The sequence below is a fragment of the Hydra viridissima genome, unplaced genomic scaffold, assembly GCF_058129835.1.
Source record: "Hydra viridissima isolate aposymbiotic clone 2 unplaced genomic scaffold, HvirCarnegie_v1 scaffold_1, whole genome shotgun sequence".
Lineage (NCBI taxonomy): Eukaryota > Metazoa > Cnidaria > Hydrozoa > Anthoathecata > Hydridae > Hydra > Hydra viridissima.
The window spans coordinates 20,897,926-20,918,459 of record NW_028324300.1 but is presented as its reverse complement, the minus strand read 5'-3'; the positions used below and the strand labels follow the sequence as shown (position 1 = coordinate 20,918,459).

The following is a 20,534-nucleotide window of genomic DNA, read 5'->3' as shown; positions in this document are numbered from 1 at the left end:
ATAATAATAATTATGATAATGATAATGATAATGATAATGATAATAATAATAATAATAATAATAATAATAATAATAATAATAATAATAATAATAATAATAATAATAATAATAATAATAATATAATAATAATAATAATAATAATAATAATAATAATAATAATAATAATAATAATAATAATAATAATAATAATAATAATAATAACAATATAATAATAATAATAAAACTAATAATAATGACAGCAACAACAATAACAATGAAAAGAATAACATAATCAAACTTAAAATTGATCAACTTCAATTTTTATTTCAAGTTAATCAGCATAATGTTAAACTATATTGAAAATTTCAAGCTTTAAAGTTTTAATTACTATGAAATAGAACATTAAAAAGAAAGATTGTAATTAAAAATACTTTTGCAATTTCTAATTTTTTTTAGGACTTATATACTTAAAATATACTAATTTTGTTTCACAAATCAGAAGGAACTCTATTACTATCAACTTAAGATGAAAAACAAAAGTTTTTAGTCAAAAAGGAAATATGCAAAAAATACTTTAATTTCGTGAATTTATTATAGAGAAGATATTTAATGAACATAAAACACAAGAAAATATTAAACTTAAACAAAGAAGTTAAGAAAACATATTTTGAACCTGATGTTAAAATAGCATAAGCAAAAATAGCAACAAAAAAAAACACTTCTAAATTTAAATCTAATATAAACAAAAAAGATTCAAAGATTTAAAAAAAATTTCCTATTATTATATGTAAAAATTTTAGGAAATAGTTTCTTTGAAGAAAAATATGAATATAGTGTAAATATTTAAATCAAAAATCATTTTAATTTCTTTAAAAAAAATAAAAAATTATTTCATTCAAGATTTGTTAATTTCATTGACAAAAATACATTAAATAATTCATTTGTAATAAAGTTAAAAACCACAAAAAAAAGGTTCCCTTTTTCCTGCTGTTACAACTTCCTATTGTGGCTGTTTGTATTCATATTTACACTTATTTGTTAAACTATACATTTAATTTCAAATAAATATTAATTATCTTTTAAACAAATGCTTCTTTAGCTATTGATATACGAACTTATTGATCTATATTTTACAAAATCAATAATTTATAATTACATTCTTTAAAAATTTATTTGCTAAGTATCAGTGTCTGCTGGCACATAATTAAGCAAAATTAACTATGTGTCACCACATACTACTTACAATTAATATCAAATTTTCTTTAATTGAGCTTTTTATACTAAAAAAAATTAAAAACTTGTATAAAATAAAAATTACTTAAAAGAAAAACTTTTGTCAGTTAATTTAGTAATTAATCAACTGACAAAATTAAATTTTCATTGTTGCAAAAACTTTCAACTTGAAATCTCTAATAAAGATGTAAACATCAAAAAAATGTATACATATAAGAATATACATGAATATATAAAAGCAATCAAACTTTGTCTACAAAAGTTCAATATTATGATTTTGCTTCAAAAGTAAAATGTTGAGAATTGGTAAAATGAAAACCTTTTAACTTAAAAAAATCAAGTCATTAAAAATATTTTTTCTGTTACTACATAAAAACCATTAAATCCTGTTGCTAAAAAAGTATTGAATCATAAGTTGAATCAGAGAGACAAAAAGTAAATTTGAAATGTTCAAAATGATGCAAATTTGTAAAGGTTCTTCCTAAAAATGCTTTGTTAATAGCAACCTATTTTAGTTTGTTTCACTTTTTCAATTAAACTATGATAAGAATAAGTAACAGTACTCTATGAAGATTGAAGTTTTGCTGTATTTAATAAAGAAATAGAATAAAGATTTACAAAAAGTATTTTCAAAGGAGGCCATTTAGTATATGTAACTATAACTATACTATAAAAAAAAAGAAAAGATCTCATCAACCTGTTTATAAAAATTAAAAACAGTACAAATATAAATCATAATCAAAAAACTTGATTATTAAGATGAAAATCAACAACAGCATATAATTTTAAATATAAAACTCCAAGAGATCAAAAAAGGACTGGGAATTAAGTGGAATAATAAGTCTTTGCATTAATGTAAAATTACACAAAAATTAATACAAAATTAAAAAGTTAGTTCAACAATGAGTAACAACTGCATTTGATACAATCAGCTTAATTTTAGTACTGGTAAAACTAAAGCATTTTCATTTGCAGTCGCCTACAATCTCCATTAAAATCAAATTTGGGAACCATATAAGAATCAATTTTTGGAACCACGTAAGAATCAATTTCAATACTAGAAAAAAAACCAAATGTATTGAACCTATAAACATTCATAAGATAAGTATCACTGATGTCTGTTAATTACAGCTCTAAACAGTTAATTAAAGCTCTGTTTTCATCTCTTGAATGCATTAAAAAAAGTAAATTTATTAAAATTAAAATAACCATGCAAATCAAAACTATTTCCAAAAACATCTCTTGCAGTAAAATTGCACTAAAGTATACATCTATGAAACAACCCACATCATTAAATAATCACCACTAACAGATGTGCTATCTCGGAAAGAAACTGAATAAATTCAGAAATACCTTTATATATAAATTTTGGATTAAATAACATACAAATTTATTAAAAATGTAAAAAGATTTCTTTATTCAGTTTAATTATTCACATTAATTTTTTTAGACTCATTTAAAACTTTTTTTGTAGTATTTTTGAAAAAGAATCAAGTTTTATTCCATTCTTACTAAAATAAGAAATTAATTTTGTCATTTTTGATAGAAACCTTCCCACCTTATGATGGAATGAATTTTTGCAAGATATTTGAAGAACCTGTAAGATTTTAAATGTTAAACAGACCCTTAACAACTACTATGGTGTCCTAAAATAACCAAGAAAACGTTTTTTTTTTAAAAGTGTTGCATATACTCATTTTTTTAAATTTTTACATTAATTAATTGACAATTAGGGATCCCCAAAGTTTCATGAATTTCTTGCAAACCAATGCCAAAAAATTAATGAAAATTGCATTCATTGTGTCATAATCTTCTGAAACTTTCTACAAATCAGTGATTATCCTACTGTTGATTGTTTTTCACCATTAGAGAACTTTTTATCATTAGAATTCAAATATGTTTTTCTATTTATCCCTCACTGGAGTTTAAGATACAATTAAAGCTAAATCCTGTAAATACAAAATTATTAAATCATAACCAGGCTGAATTGTCAATTCATTGTGTCCATGGCATCAATTAAAAATACAAAATTACAATTGCACAATGTTGCATAAGTATTTAGTACCATGACACAAATACAAAAATAAAAGCAAAAAATTACAAATAGATAATACTTTGTTTAGTTATGCTCAGAATTACTGTTTGTAAATTTGTCAATTCCTTAATAATAACATAATATCTGATCAGAAGCTTTTGTTTAGAACTGCAAAACAGTTCAGTTCTAAAAGCTTACAAGATTGCTATGATTTAACTTTGCAAATTTACTCCAGTGTTTTTCCACAAGTTGCAAATGGTATTCTTTTGCTTCTTCTTCCTTTGTTATTGTGACATTGAAATTCTGTATGAGAGCAACACCAAATCTGGCACAGTCATTAACACAAGCCATATTATTAAACATCTCAGATGCAGTCTTGTATGATTGTTTTTCAGCCCTCTCTGTAACTGAAATCTCTAAAAAAACTGTCTCCAATGGTGATGGACTTGAAAAAACTTCTATGGATAGATAATTCTTGCACTGCATGAGACAGAGTCTTAAATAGATGCAGTCCTCAATCACCTCTAATTCCTGACACAATTTGTGCCTTTTCTGATAAGAGAGATACCAAGAAAACAAACAGAGGGTCCCCAGCTCTAGGTTCAAGTACCATGAGTGGTGAACTATCATCTTTACATCAATAGTCTACAAAACAACACAATTGTAGGGATAGAGCTTTTAAATGAGTTGAATGCTATTTTATGGTGCATCAACAACTACTCAAGATGTGAACCATGACTGAAAGTAGATACCAACTAGAAGTTTGTTATATTGTGGCATTCTCTTCAGTTCACAACCCACTTAATCTGAGGAGGGTACCTGGACTTAACCAGACCTACAGTTTGTACGAGAAATTTTCTACAACCATCTATTGGTTGGCCAAGAAAAAGTTAGTCAGCAATTAGTGCCTTTCTTTTCATTTTTGGCGGTCACAAGCAGTGATTAATGGTTTGCAGTTGATAATTGCAAACCTATGATTACTTCTGAAAGTAGCAAAGCCCTTCAGACATGCTTAAATTCTCCTGATCTCGTTTTACTACATTACAAGTTCAATAACATCCTCAAGTACAGCTGCTCAGTGCTGAAAATTCAGTCATCACAAATTCTAGAAGATACAAATGACTGCTTATCGCAAGGTGGATGATATTATTGAGATGATGGAAAAAAGTTTCCTGGTTTTTTTAAATATCTGCCATATATATCTGGTGTTTAGTGGAAAAATTAAAATTTAGGTATATAAAAGCATTACTCTTCAGTATGAAGTAACTGTGACATTTACTAAAATTTATTAGTAATTTTGACATTTACTACAATTACATTAACTCTATGACATTTTGTTTAAATGAAGAGTAACCTAAAAGTAAAAGATTTAAATAAGCCATCTTTTATTAAGACATTGAAAACTAACCGATCGCAAAACGTATTAATTTAAAATGATTAAAATCAAAAGTCATAATCAATAGAACTAGGGAATCACCAATCATTTGAGAGTATTTTACTGTAATTAGAATTGTTTACACAGTTCAAAGTTACCCTCTGAGTTTCCTTAAAATTGATTTTGGTTTGGAAGGGATTCCTATTCAATTATTGATTTTGGTTTGGAAGGGATTCCTATTCAATTATTGATTTTGGTTTGGAAGGGATTCCTATTCAATTATTTCTATAATAATTTTTTCATCAATGAAAAAATTATTATAGAAATAATTGAATAGGAATAATCCTTTGTATGAGCTAAAACCTCATAAACAAAAATCATGTTTTGTTGATGTGATTTGATGTTTAAAAATATTTAAACAATATTCAAACAATAAGATGTTGCACATTGACAAATAACTTTCTTTTACTAATTTTATAAAACTGACAAATTTCTTCATTGTACTAGTTCTAATAACTCTTTAGAAGTTGTATTTGCTGGTTGGGCAATTTGATTTTTAACCAATTAAATCAATGGAAAAAGACTTTAACCTTCATAGAAGTCAATTTAACTTATTCCCATATTATCTATCTACCATTGTATAAGAAAAAGACTAGGCAATATATAAGAACATTCTAGTATGAGCTTCTATTGCAGTTCATTTAAAAATTTCAAAAAAGCCAATAGACAACTAATGAATAATTCATTAGACAATAAAAATGAGTTTAAAAAAAGGTAAAATCAGCAAAAAGAAAAGAAAAAAACAGCATTTTAATAAGATGTTGCATATTACCAAATAACTCATATACAGCTAACAACAACTTACTTTCTTTTTCTTCAATGGATGGCTTCAGGGGGTTTTCTCTCTCAAATGATTTATCTAATAAGTATTTTATCAAAAATGAGCAAACTATTCACAAATTTTGTGTAAAAAATAACTTCAACTTCTGTTATAAAAAGCAAAATAAAAAAGAAATATTAAAGAACCTTTTTTACAATGCTTATAAACTTCAGAAAATTTTCAGATTTAGAAAAAAAAAAGTAAAAAAAAATTAAAAGTTAAAAAAAAGATTTCTACAAATTATTTTACTTCAAACTAGAAAAATAAGTTTATACTTGAGAACTTTTCCATCACTCTTATCAAATCTAATCTATTTATTTTGTATATTGCTTTTGCTAAAGCATCTAATGCAGGAAACTTTTGTTGGTTTTTCCAAGTGCTTAACATTCTGTGCGCCTTCTCTTTCAAACCATTATATTCAAGATCTATGACATCAAGCTCATGATCTTTGATTGATAAAAAGCGTCCCAAAATCTGCCAATCTTCCCCAACCATCATTGCCAATTGTAACAGCAGTTCTGAATTGTCAAGAATATCACTCATTTTTGGTTGGTCTTTTACAACATTCACTTTTTCCTAAACAAGAAACAACTTCAAAAATATTCTCTTAACTTTTCCAAACAATTGTTTAAACCTTTTGTTGTACTTTAAGATATATATTATGCTTTATACATATTATTACATTTTTAAACCTCAGTTTAAAAATGTAATAATATGTATAAAGCATAATATATATCTTAAAATACAATATAGTGTAATTATGAGTATACAAAAAATACCTCATTTTCATCAACAGGTGAGTAATCATAAAGGGCAGCAACTCTTGGTGGTCCCTCATTAGAAAATGATGATGGAGCAGATTGTGACAAATTAAGGTCAATACATATAGAAACAGCTGATTTACCACTTTCCAAATCAACTTGAGCTACCAATGGTTCACCTATAAATAGAATGTATGCTATTTATAATTGAATGTTGTATTTACATTTAAAAAAGTTTCTAGCCACATAATATATATTGAAACAGTGGGTCATTCAAGATTAGATAGATGGTTGTGGGAGTATAAACTCAAAATCCGAATTCATGTGAACAATAATATTGTAAAATACCATTGTGGATATGCTACTGAAAAGCATATCCACAATGGCATTTTACAATATTGCTGGAACAGCTAATCAACAGTCAATAAGGGAAAATATATGACAACTGGACCCAGTCAAACCTACCAATTCCGATTAAAACAGCCCCATATAATAACACTATCACTGCCACCAAGTGCAAAAAAGCAATAACTATACTTTTCAAGTTTATATCTTTTTTACTTTTCAAGTTTATTTCTTATTGAGATCTTTGCTTTTCCTATTTATTACCTCAAAGTTACTTTCAACACTGACCTCTGGCCATTTTTCTTGATTTTCCAAAGATGATGGCTAATGACTGTTTAAACACGTTTTTTCTAAGTAAAATGATTTTAACTGAATTTTAAAAAAAATAATTTTCAAGGTTTTAATTGAAGGTTTCTGTTGGTTTATGTTCAGTGATCTGCCAGTTTGTTACTTTGTTTACTGCTTTTGAACCAGTTCCTATGTAACTTTTAGATCATCACAAAATCTTCCTAAAAATCTTAAATGTGTTATTGCTAGCTAGTAACAAGCAAAGTAAAGAGCAAAAAGAAGATATTCAGTTTAGTTAAGGAAGTAAGATATAATGAATGACTGGATTATGAAATGAAGGCAGATTATTTCTGGAGTTCAAATTTAGATTATTTTGAACTCAAGAAATAACTTTCAGACTGTGCTGAACATTTTGCACATTAATAAAAGAAAGCTTAACACTCATAGTCAAAGTAAAATTATGAGAACTAAAAAATGGTTTTAACTCTTACTTTAAGCTATGTTTATGCTGTGTATGCAAAAATACTAAAACTGCCTATTTCACTATAATGATGTGAACACTTGTTTTGCCTGTTATGTTTCTCAACTTTAATTTTTTAAAAAACCAAAATAGAAAAATTGTAAAATTAAAGATGTAATAAATTTTGATTTTACAGAGTGCCAAGTGAACTTAGGAAAACTTGTTATTGTTAACCATGTGCATAAAATGCTTCAGGTTCCCAGTTTTTTATGAGTTTAATCAAAATCTGAGACATTAAAAACAAAAATTATCAAATAATAGAAATAGTTGTAACAGTAATTATAATAATCATAATAACAGCAATAACAATAAAAATAATGCTACCAATGATCTTCCACCATAATTTCAATCGAATGAAATTATGATTGCAGATCATTGCTGATGCTAAATGGAAAACTTGCAAAAAAATAGTTTTTTAAAGTCATGATTATCATTAGAAACAGCATAAAAAATAATTGAAAATAATCTAGAATCATAAGACTCAAATACAAATATCAAATACAATAATAATGGGTTGGTGAAATAACTTAAAACAGAAAAATGTTTTTAAAGAATTTAGCATCATTTTCAGTGTTAAAACATAAATTAATATTAGATTTATGAACATTAGATATGATAACAATAGATACAAATATATGCAAATTTTCTCCAGTTATTAAAACAACCCATACTTATTTTCATCATAAATCACTAGTAAAGAATTAAATAACTAGTAGCTTATTTTTATATAAGTAATAATGATAATAATGAATCGTAGTACTGATACATAACTTAGGGTTTATAATATAATAATTAAAGTTTTTATGCTTTAATTTAGAGGTCCATATGTATCATGAGACCCTTGCCAAATGGTGTAACCCCCCTCTGATATAGCCTGAATATAAATCTGCAATTATCATTTATCATAATTTCAACATAATAAAATTTTAATGGAAGATAATTGCTGATGGTAAAAGAGAAACTTGCAAATAAACAAATTTTTTGTCTGATTTTGTCAACAGGTCTTAAATAGTGGTGTTAAAATTTAGCTAAAATTTTGTCAACTTCTTTTTTATTTTACATGTTTTATTATAGCTGAAAAATATTTTATTTAAAATGTAATTTCACATGAATTTGCTTACCATGCTTATACTGTTCTGCATCTGAAAAAAAGAACAAAAAAAAGACAATAGTTATTAATGAGCATAAAAAATGCATTGTAGGTAAATAAAATATCTGAAAGAATCAAATGAGAAGAGAACTAAATGATTGTTTAAGCATAAGTTAAAACAGAATAAGTAAGAAACTGAATGAGTCTTTTACTCAAATGATTAGAAATTGTTAAAACTGAATAAAATATTAAAGAAATGAAACCATTTACCAATTTTGATCCGCTTTGCATCAGGAACTAAAACAAAATGTAAGCATGAGCTTAACAAATGTATTCGAGGAATTATCAATAATAGAAAATTCAAAAAAATATTAGACGAAAGGGGAATTAAAAGATTCTAAATAATAATAAAAGACAAACTAAATAAATCAATAAACAAGACTTTTACTGAAATAAAACAAAGAATGTAAAATCATTTAAACTTGAATAACATTACTTAAACTATTTATTGTAAATGCAAATAACTATTTTTTTTTTTATTTCGAAAAGAATTATAACTTGGTTATACTTTTACAGCATCTTTAAATGTTTTTTTTTATTTTTTAAATGAGGCCTTTATTTCTTTTTTTGCTGTTTCATATGGCATTTCTAAGCAACTTGTCATTATTGTTCAACATGGAAGTTTGAAATTTTGTACAAATGCAGCAGCAGATACCCCTAAAAACTTTCACACTTTTGTAAGCGAAAATGGTCCCACACTTTGTATAGGCCTTTTAAAAACAAATTCAATTTTAAATTCACTAAGCTGCCAATAACATTTCACTTAGTTGATTTGGATTAAGCTGCAAAATTTACTCCAAAAACTATCAAATCTAATCTTAGTCTTATCTATATCTAAACATTATACTAGTCCAACATACTTATCTATATTTGAACAATATACTATTCCAGCATCCTATTCTAAAAGTATTTTATTGCCAGATTGGCAATTCTATTAAAAAAAAAACATTGGCATTATAATATTAATACAGCATTTTTCCATTATGCATGAACTTTAAAACTTCAATGATTTAAGTGAGCCCAATGATGACATATGTTAAATTGTTAAAAATCCTTTATACTTATACTTAATAAAGAATTCATTGATTATCAATTTAGCCATAAGTATTCATGGAACATTAAAAATTATTTTAATGTTATTTTAAATTCATAATTATGGAGTTTCTGATTAGATATTGCTATACAACCATGTAATTTTTAATGCACAGAATTGAGAATTTTGCATAAGATTTTAAATCAACCTCACAAAGCTATAAAATCAACAGATCATCTATAAAGATTTTTTCAGTTTTAAAAATCTTTGTAGGTGTAACTTTTTCATTCTATCAGAATGCTATGCGACAAATAATGACACTGTAGCCTATAGTGTCAGAAAACAACCAATTGCTAAAAACATGTTTCAATTTTTTTTTTTGGTTTAAAAAAGAAACCCCAAAGACAATAGAACTTATTAAGTCTAGATTTTACTTAAACATAGAAAAGGTTTAGGGAGCATAAACATGGCTTGGTATATGCAAATCTAAGTTTGTGAGAGAGTAATAAAATTTTCAAGGGAAGGAAAGACTACTCATGAAATTGCTTCACCATCATTTATAGATGAATCAACTGTGAACAATAATATTATAAAACACTGTTGCTTATTGCTGGAACATCTACTCTACAGTCAATAAGGGAAAAAATATGACAACTGGACCCAGTCTCCCTGACTTGTTTAAAAAAAAATTATTTTGCATTAATTCTCTAGGATTATATTTGAAGTAATCTATTTTTTAGCTGTTGGTTCTGTAAAAAAACATGAGAGATATTCATATAAATACCAGAAGATTCCATTTGATCAGGTTCTAAATAAGAAACAAAATCCACTGACTTTTCTTCCTCTTTGCTTTCTGTGTTAAAAGTCATTTAAAAAAAAAAATCCAAAATTCATGTTATAGTGCAAAACTTCTATAGCCTAAATTCTTTAGAATTCTTTGAAAGAATCTACTTTTAAGTTTTGCTTCTACAAAAAAGATACCATAAGATTCTATTTGTTCTTGATCTAATAGGAAATTGACCACTGATGACTCTTCTTCCTTTTTACTTTCTGCAAGATCTAAATAGTCATTTTATAAAAAAATCCACAATTCATGTTTTAGTGCAAAACTTCTATTGTGTTAATATTCTACAATTGTGTTTGAAATAATCAATTTTTTATTTGTTGTTTATACAAAAAAAAGTATGAAAATTTCAAATATACCAGAAGATTCTGTTAGCTCTTGATTTAATAGAAAATTAACATTTGATGACTCTTCTTCCTCTTCACTTTCTACAAGATCAAAAAAGTCATTTTATAGAAAAATCTACAACTCCTGCTTTAGTGCAAAAATAATTGCATTGATTGTTTCAAAATATTATTATGCACAAATGGAATCCAATGATGTAAAAATATTTTAAACTTAAATATGAGATATTAAATGGTGCAAAAACAAGATAGTTTAATTGCTTTAATGCATTTCTGATTATAAGGAAAAAATAATATCAAAAATAGTATATTGAATAAATTATGTTTTTAACTCTTCTTCAAAAAAATGAGAAGTTTAAATTCCATATTTGAAAATTTTTATTCCAAGCTCCACATTTGGATTTGATGTCTTCAGATTTATTTCCATGTTTTCCTACAAGGCTATTGCAATATAAGCAATGTTCAAGATAAATAGAAAGGAAACGAATTATTGAAATTCAAAACAGCAAAAGACCAAATGAAATTTTTTGCTTCCTTAACACTCTGCTAAACGGTTGTGATAGTATTGTAATAGCTTCTCACAAATTCCTTTTCTTTTTGGCCATATAGGCATTTAAAAACCAATAATCAGTAAAAAGAATAAGAAGGCCTGGTTACCATTTGCCGAAGATCACTGAAATCAGATTAATAAAGATTGGAAAAAAGTTGCTTTCTAAAAGGAGTCTAATTTTAATCTAAGAAGCAATAGTAGACAACATGGACAGCTTTGAACTGGTACAAAAAATAGAATTAGGTACCAAAATATAAATGTAAAACATGTTGGAGGAAGTGTGATGGTTTGGGGAATTTTCCCTGCACATGAAGTTGATTTATTAGTAAAGATTTACAGAAATATGAACACTGGTTATTACAAAGACACTTTAGAAAATTTATTAGCTTAATGCATTTCTAATAACACTAGCCAACAAAAATTTATTTCAATCTTTTATTTAACGTTTTTTTCATAATTTGACCATGGCAACTTTAATGGTGAAGCTCATTTTCATGTTGCTTTAGGCGTTTAGTTTATTCAAGTGAATGATTTTTTTTTTCTTTATTTTAACTATATAATGATTACTTTTTCTTTCTTATTTTTTTAGGGAACTAAAAAATTGTTAAATTACTAATTTATAATGGCTTCTAGACATTGTAAATTCCTAGCGAACTCCTTCTGCTATGTTTGTGGATTTCATATTGGACCTGCTCAGGTGAAATGTACAGCTTCAAGGGATACAAAGTGTTACCAAGCTTATGTGAAGTATCTTGGGATGTTTATTGGGGACCAAGAATGTTATCTGTGGCTGTTGTGAATCAACATCAGAAGGATGGTTAAGAGGCACCAAGAAAAGGATACCATTTGCATTCAACCAGAATTTGGATAGAGCGAGCAAATACCTGATTAACCATTATTTTTCCATGGTGGACATTTATGGTTATAAGACAGCTGAGGACAAGAAGAAATTAATCTATCTTAACATACCACCTTTTATTGCACTGGTGCAATATGATGAACATATAACTATTCCAATTCAAGCAAATACAGATCAACTCAACATGGAAATGTTTGATAAGGATGATGATAAATGGAGGAGAAAGAAGATGGAGCTTGGTAATCTGGTGAATCTCACTTTCCAAACCAACACAAAATCGACAATTTAGTTAAATATTTGAATCTTCCAAAAGCTGGTACAGAACTGCTTGCATCCAGATTGAAAGAATGGAAGCTATTGAAACCAAATGTGAGCATTACCAAGTACCAAACAAGATATATATCTCACATCAACTTGACCAATTGAGGCTCTTTATTGACAGCTCTACAAAGAGTTTAATGGCTGTACTTCACAGTGGAAATCAATATCCATTCATACTAGTCAGACACAGTGTAAACTTAAAAAAAGGCTACAACAATTATAAAATTTTACTGCAAAAGATTAACTATGGTTACTACAAGTGGGATGTGCATGTGGAGATTTCAAGATGCTTGATTTTCTTCTTGAACTGCAAGGAAGATTTACTAAGTATCCTTGTTTATTGTGTTTGTGGTACAGCAGAGGCACTGTAAATCAATACCTCCAAAGAGAATGTACTGAAAGAAAAGATATGCAATCAGGGGTCTACAATCTGAAAAATGTTGCTCAAGTATATGTGAACAAAATTCTTCTGCCTCCACTCCACATAAAATTGGGCTTGATCAAACACTTTGTCAAGGCACTGGATCACAGTGGCAATACATTTAAGGAGATCAGATCTATGTTTCCTGAACTATCAGATGCCAAAATTATAACTGGTGTGCTTACTGGACCCCAGGTAAAGCAGATGTTCACATTAGGTCTTCAAAGCAAAATGGCAGAGAAAGGAAAAAGAGCCTGGGTTGCATTCAAACATGTTGTTTCCAATTTTCCGGGAAACAACAAGAGTGAGAACTATAAGGAACTGGTTGGTGAACTACTTGACAGTTGTCAGGAGTTAGGCTGCTGAATGTCACCCAAACTGCACTATTTACACTCTCATCTTGACACTCTGTCCAAATCTAGGAGCTTTTAATGAAGAAAGGTGGAAAAAGGTTTCACATGGAGAAGAGTTTCACTAGGACATCTAGATAATGGAAAAGCGGTACCAAGGAAGATGGAATGAAGCATGATGGGTGACTTTATCTGGAGTTTGGTCCATAATGTCTCCACTCACAAAAGACAAAAATGATCTAATGTACATTTCTGAACTTATGATGTTAACTCACATTATCTTATGTTTAAGTAAGGCTGCCAATTTGAACTTTTTTTAATGTTCTAAAACACGCAAAATAAAAGAGTACAAGTTAAAAACAAAAGTGTTTATTTATCTAATAATAAAACTGTTTATTTATAAAAACAAAACTGTTTATTATTGAGACCCGCTTCTTATTTTCACTACATATAACTTGAAAAAATTGCCTATTTTAAAATAAACAATATCACTCAGTATTTTTAACATTTTGTTTTAAAAATGTTAATGCATCTAATGTATCATACCGTAATGAGCTCCTTATTTTTGTTGCAAATAATCCTAGGCTAGAGAAAGCCCTTTCAGCCTCTACAGATGTCAGAGGAATAGTTTTAAAAGCATTAAAAAGCATTTCTAAATTTTTGGGTCTTGATTTGCTGGCTTCAAAAAGAGCCATTTTCTTTTTAATGAGGTTAGATCCAAGTTCACCTTTGTCTACTGTCATTGAAAATCAGATGTTTTAATGAAACATTTAAGTTCTTGAGCTAAAGTAAATTTAATGTCAGTATTTTTCATATCATCAGTTACATCACTGTTATTGACTTATCCATCAGCATCAGAGTCTTCCTTGCTAGACTGGAATAATCTTTGAATAAAATTGGTAGCAAAATTTGCTAAAGAAATTCTTTTTATTTTATTCCCAAACTGATCATCTTGATTCAAAACATCTGGGTTTGATAAATATTTCATTAGATGTATTAACTTTATGTTTCTCCTTTCAACAATTCTTTTTTCAAATTGTTGCTTTTCAAGTTGACTAATTGGCGTGTTGGCTTCATCCAACTTTTTCCAGATAAATTGAATTATAATTTCAGAAGACAATAAATCAGCATCACGTTTGGAAAGTGCTTTAATAGCTAGTTTGAGCAGCTTTAGGGGAACACAAAGGTTGTTAACTTTATCAAGTTCATTCTTAGAAAGTGGCAAATTGGTGTTTTTGCTAAATAAAGCTCTTTCTATTTCTTTTTGGACTTCCAAAAATCGTTCTAACATAGCAATTGTGCTGCTCCACCTTGTCCTGGAGTCACAAATCAAAGCTTTCTCTTTTCCAAACGCTTTAACAATATTTGGCTGAAGATCATCATCATTTTGTACAGGTGATCTACAAAACATTTCTACTAATTTTTTAATTTTGGCCACCGGCTCTTGAAATTCAGTTTTCAATGAGGGTACCAAATTTTCAGTAGATATTTGAATTGTTTAAACATAATCAATCCAATTTTCATCTTCTTCCTCACTAACACCATCATAATCTTCATTAACATCTTCAATTGAATCATTAATTTCAATAGTATACCAACTTCAATGGTTTCATTAACTTCATTGTTACTACCAACTTCAATGGTATCACCACTTCAATGGTATCAACAAGTTCTTTGTCAAAATTATCATTTGGTAGTGCAGCACTTTTTTTTTGAAAAAGGACATCAATTACGCATAAATGAATAGCATGATTGTAACATATTTGGTGTTCTGGTTTAGTGTCATAGCCAATTTTTTTCATCAAACTGGCTCCATCTGTAACAAAGGCAACAAAATCTTTGTTTAAGTTTAAACTAAATGAATTAAGTTTTTTATTAGTTTTTTCAATGGCTTTCGATGCTGGTATTGTGCCATGTACCCTTAACATTCCAAGAGATTGAAATCCTCCATTAAAATGAGCATTCAAATTCATGAATCTCCTGTTTTTAACTGATGTGTACTCGTCAAATGTTAGGCTAAATTTGCCATTAATTAAAATGACTTTTTGTAATAAAGCAATTACTTGTTTCTTGATTATTTCAAAGTATTTCATCACTAAATCACGAACAGTTTGATGACTTTTGGGCAAATTACATCCTTCAGCACGATATGGCGATCACAAAACTTGACTATTAGCAATGGTTGTTATTCCATCAATAGCAGTCAATCTGCTCAAGATTTCAGGTAAATTTTTAATCTAAACTAAAAAGGTTTTCAATTCTTGGTATTTTAGGAACATGACTAATTTCGAAAGCCTCAGAGGCCAAGGTATTTAATAATGTCAATTTTATAATGTCAATTATTATATACAATTTTATAATATCAATAATTTAAAAATGTCAATTTTACATTTTGTTTTTAAGTGTCTTGTAATAGTGCTCGTTGTTGAGCCAGGAGTTTTTAATAAAACTTCACAAATTTTACATTTGGCTTGTTGCAGCTCTTGGGAAAATTCAAAACAATCCCAAACCTCAGATCCTCTGGATGTGCTAATGTCTTTGAAAGTAGCCATGTTTTATTTTTACTTAATGTTTTAATATTTTAGGCATTTCTTCTGAAAGTTCAAACTTTTAAGCGAAAAAAATTCAAACCTGAATGTTAAAATTTTGGCATAAAGTTTGAATGTTCAAACTTGAAAATGTTCGAGCTAGCAGCCCTATGTTCAAGTATGTAAATTTAATTTCATATACAAAGTAAATAAATGTTATTGTAGTTTTTCTGTTTTATATTGTATTTTTTGTTTTCTAACAATGGAATCAGCTGGAACACACAACCGTTATAGCTAGACAAAAACTGAAGTGATTTTCAGAATTAATATGCAAAGATTTATCTAGAAACATCAAGCTTTCAAATGAAACCAAACTTTCATGAAAATTTGTTACCCAGTGTAACTGATAAACGATAATATCAAAGATATTATGTTAAATAATTCATGTTTTTATCTCTTCTTTAAAATAAGGAGAAGTTTAATTTTTAGACTGTACATGTAAAAGTTCTTTTCCATGCCCCATATTTGGATTTAACAAATCCTACTTTATTTCCATAATTTTCAATGAGATAATATAAGAAATGCTTGAGATCAACAGAAAACAAATTTATTATTTAAAATCAAAACAGCAAAATGACCAAATGAAGTTTTAGATGCACTTACAAAAGAAAATAGTAATAAAGAAATTGATAAACACTTTTTGTTCTGAAAAAAATTATTCTGATAAAAATTATTATATTGTTTTGGAAATTAGTAGTTTTTTAAGGGAAAAAAATGACAGCATAATTTTCAAATAAAATTCTTCTAAACCTGCTTTCAAATTTTATTTTATTCTGAAAATGCCTTCAAAACTTGAACTTTTCTAAAGCCCTTTGAAATCCTGAAGCCTTCAGTTTGATTTGGTATTGATTCTTTTTTTGACTTAAATTGAGGATTTCCAAAAAAACAATTTACTTTTGTGTATATTCAAATAACTACAAGTAGTTATTTAAATATACACAAAGGTTTCTAATAGAAAAGAATTAAAACATATATTTCTATAAAAGAACATTTTCAAAAGTACTCTAAAACTATCTGAAACAATCCATTAAACGTTTGCATCTAAACACTTTTTTGCTGATTACCAACTAAGCTTCTACCCTCAGAGATTGTAACTCCAGTTGTTGCACAAGTTTTTAATCGACATTAACAAAATGTTTTAAATTTACGAAATCTTTTTGCGAATATATATGGATTTTTTTTTTCTTGTCTTATTTGAAATATTGGTAATAAATAAAAAGATTTTTTTAAATTTCAAAAACATAAATGTGTTAAATGTAAAAAGCGGTAAAAAGTGATAAACATAAATGTGTTAAATGATAAAAAGCGGTAAAAAGTGATAAAAACGGTAAAAAGTGATAAATGCGGTAAAAAGTGATAAATGCGGTAAAATTGCGTATTACGCATTTTTACGCAAAATTACCGCGGTAATTACGCATTTTTACGCTTTTTACGCAGATTTACGCATTTTTACGCAAATTTACGCATTTTACGCAAATTTACGCATTTTTAACGCATTTTGTTAACAAAATTCATTTATGTTTAATAATAACATTTTTACGCATCTTGTTAACAAAATTCTGAGAAAAATTACAAAATTTTTAATTTGTGTTATTTTCTACAGAATTTCTTTGGAGATATTTCACAGTCCCAAAAGTGGATTGATAACAATCTTCCATAAAGGTCTTATTTTAATAATACTTTCTCAACTTTAAAATGGCAGATTTGGATATTGTGTGTAAATTATTATTAAGTCTCGAGAAATCAAAACTTTCAAGAAAAACAAAAAATAACTCAAACTTGTGATTAGTTTTATTTCATTCAATCAAATATTAAAAATTAGAAACTTTTTCAGTAAAGTTAAATGACTATGAAGTTAATGATGTTTGGATGATCTGATTTAGAAATACATGGGAATCTTTCAATCATAATTATGTTGATGAAACCAACTTATTATATAAATGTAGAAATAGTTAATGTGCATGTAAAAAAAAATCTAAATAATTATAATAATAGAGCTTTTACATCTAAGGAAGAACTCTTAGGAAGAACTCATTTTTTAATATATAGGACATATTTCATCCAATACTAATTAACTGTTTTGCAGCATATTACTTTTTGATTTTCTTAAGAATTTCTTAAAAAATGGTTTTAAGTTGAATTATTATCTATGAACCACAAAAAATCAAAACAACACTGAAATACCATATTTGTCCACTGAGTATGTTAAGGTAAAGGCCGAGAAACACAAACATTTGCAAATAACCAAATCTCTATATCAATATTCAGGAAATTTCATGGCTTAACCCAATTGCTACAAGCAATCCTGCATTATATCTGCTTTAAAGTGGGAAATTTCATATTTTTTTTTAGTATACATAGCAAAGAAAAAGTTTCCTTAAAAAAGTATAAGTTTTAAAAATGATCTGCATAGTTCACTTTTTTTTATTAGTTTTTAGAACTCTTTTCTCATCTTTAAGTATTCTTTTAAATGCTACGTAAGTTTCACTTTTGAATGGAAGTTTTTTCTACACACTGTATATTAAAAATAACTTTTTAAATGTCAATAACACTTATTTTTCATATTCAGTTTAAATCACTTTAATCTGCTTTTTCATATTTTATTTCAAGCCTGTTGATTTATAAAAACATATTCCTTACTCCAAACACATTTGACTTTTCAAAACTCAACAAACAATTCTGACTCTCCAATCATGTGAAACTAAAACATCTGATACTGACATTGCACTAGTAATAGAAAAATAATGTCAGATTGCAGGAGGAATTGAGTCAAATAATTTCAAACTTAATTAAATATTACTTTGATAAAATTCAATAACTTTAGTGTCAGTATTTTGAATTGCAGCTGATGAAATGACACAGTTCATCAATATAAGTTATATTTTTAAGAGTCTTTGTGAAGCTGTACAGTCTTTTCCTCTGTCTACAATTTTACCACAACAAACAGCATCTTTGAAGCTTGAGGCACAGTAAGGAAATAGAAGAAAATAAAGGAAAACTATTTTAACTTCATACCAAATGTTTGCATTTTCACTCTTCTTTGTAGGGGTGGTAACCGATTAACGATTAATCGATTAAAAAAACTTAATCGTTAATCAATTAATTTCCAAATGATTAATCAAATAATTTTAAAAATTGTTTCAAGCATTTTAATTTTTAAAGCCGCTTTTAAAATCAAAAAAATTCAATGTTTTTTGACAATAAACTTTTACCTTGTACTGCTGTGAAATGTAAACAAATAATATACAGTAAAATCTCTCTAATTTGAATCTCCATAATTCCAAAACCTCTGTAATTCGATTAAATGTAAAGTCACTGTGAAATGCGATTAAGAAGAGTCAACATTCTATAATTCGAAAATCTCTCTAATTCAAACTTTTATATTTCCCCGTAAAAATTAGAATTACAGAGATTGTACAGCATTTTCCATGCGGTAGCACAAATAGCCTGGTCGAAAGAATCCGGATTGAATCTGACCATTGATATCTTTGGATGTATCACTGATGGTGCTTCAATTATGAAGAAAATGGGACGAGAAATGGGGGTTATTCACCAACTTTGCAATTGCTATGGGATTTATCTTGCAGTATGCAATATTCTTTATAAGAAAAAAAGTTCAGCAATGGAAACAACTCAAGAAGAACTAATCAATGATGAAGATGATAAAAATGAAGAAGCTGAATCTGATCCTGATGATGTTAATGACAATGAAGAATGCTGGAATGAAGAAAATAATAGTTTTGTTGATGAGGGAACCCAGTTTATTGAGGACTATGGTATTCTTATATCAAAGGTTCGTAAAAAAGTTAAGATGTTTAGAAAATCACCACTTAAAAATGATATTCTTCAAAACATTTGTAAAGCCGATTTAGGAAAAGAGCTTAAGCTTATTCTGATATTAAAACAGGATGGAATTCTCAAATCAGTATGTTAAAACGATTCTTGGAAATAAAAAGTGCTATTGGAAAAGCTCTTGTGGATATATCCAGAACTGATTTGATTTTAAAAGAAGAAATAAAACAGATCTCTGATATTGTTCAGGCTCTTCATATTGTAGAGCTATGTTTTATAGCATAGGGAAATAGAGACTGTAATCTGATGAAATCTGAAAAAATTATTTTGTTTTTAATCTTAAAGAGCAAAATACTAATAAAGGTCAAAATTTATTTACTGTTGTCTCAAAGAATTAATAAAAGAAGAAATTATAATACTGTTGGTTTACTTTGCCATTTAGATAATCCGGGTGACTATAAGTCAGATTCAGAATCACCAGGTAATCTTTTAAAGTACCCAAAGAAAAATGGTATTGTTAAAACAGCAAGAGAAATGTATGTATGCTTGTTTCTAGGTGATGATAACCAAAGGAATAGTGAATTAGAAGTAGCATCTGAGTTTAAATCCACTTCTAATATGGAACCAATGAGAAAAAAACTAAAGCTGAAGAACAAGCAGAAATTCTATCACCTACAACTTTATCAATAGGAACAGTTAAAGGACTTGTAATTTATCCCCTCAAGAAATTTTGATTTGTATTAAATGTGAAATGTCAGTATTTGAAAGCACTGGAAAAAGACCATGCGCTTTATAAAAGACTTACAACGCCATGCCAAGCCTTCCTCCATCTTCTATAGAAGCAGAAAGAAGTTTTAGGGCTGCTT

General features: G+C 27.6%; 1 protein-coding gene across 4 annotated transcripts in view; it reads right to left on the bottom strand.

Moving 5' to 3' along the window:
* The window catches only part of LOC149893853 (uncharacterized), a 46,753-nt gene that overhangs the window by 17,466 nt on the left and 8,753 nt on the right, over positions 1 to 20,534 (bottom strand). For all 4 annotated transcript variants that reach the window (XM_090076302.1, XM_090076299.1, XM_090076300.1 and 1 more), the window contains exons 5-10: positions 10,803 to 10,871; positions 8,777 to 8,803; positions 8,538 to 8,558; positions 6,282 to 6,442; positions 5,778 to 6,078; positions 5,488 to 5,541 (exon numbers count right to left, since the gene is read on the bottom strand). In XM_090076302.1, coding sequence (XP_089932428.1) covers positions 5,488 to 5,541; positions 5,778 to 6,078; positions 6,282 to 6,442; positions 8,538 to 8,558; positions 8,777 to 8,803; positions 10,803 to 10,871 — 633 coding nt within the window. The remainder of the gene's footprint in view (positions 1 to 5,487; positions 5,542 to 5,777; positions 6,079 to 6,281; positions 6,443 to 8,537; positions 8,559 to 8,776; positions 8,804 to 10,802; positions 10,872 to 20,534) is intronic.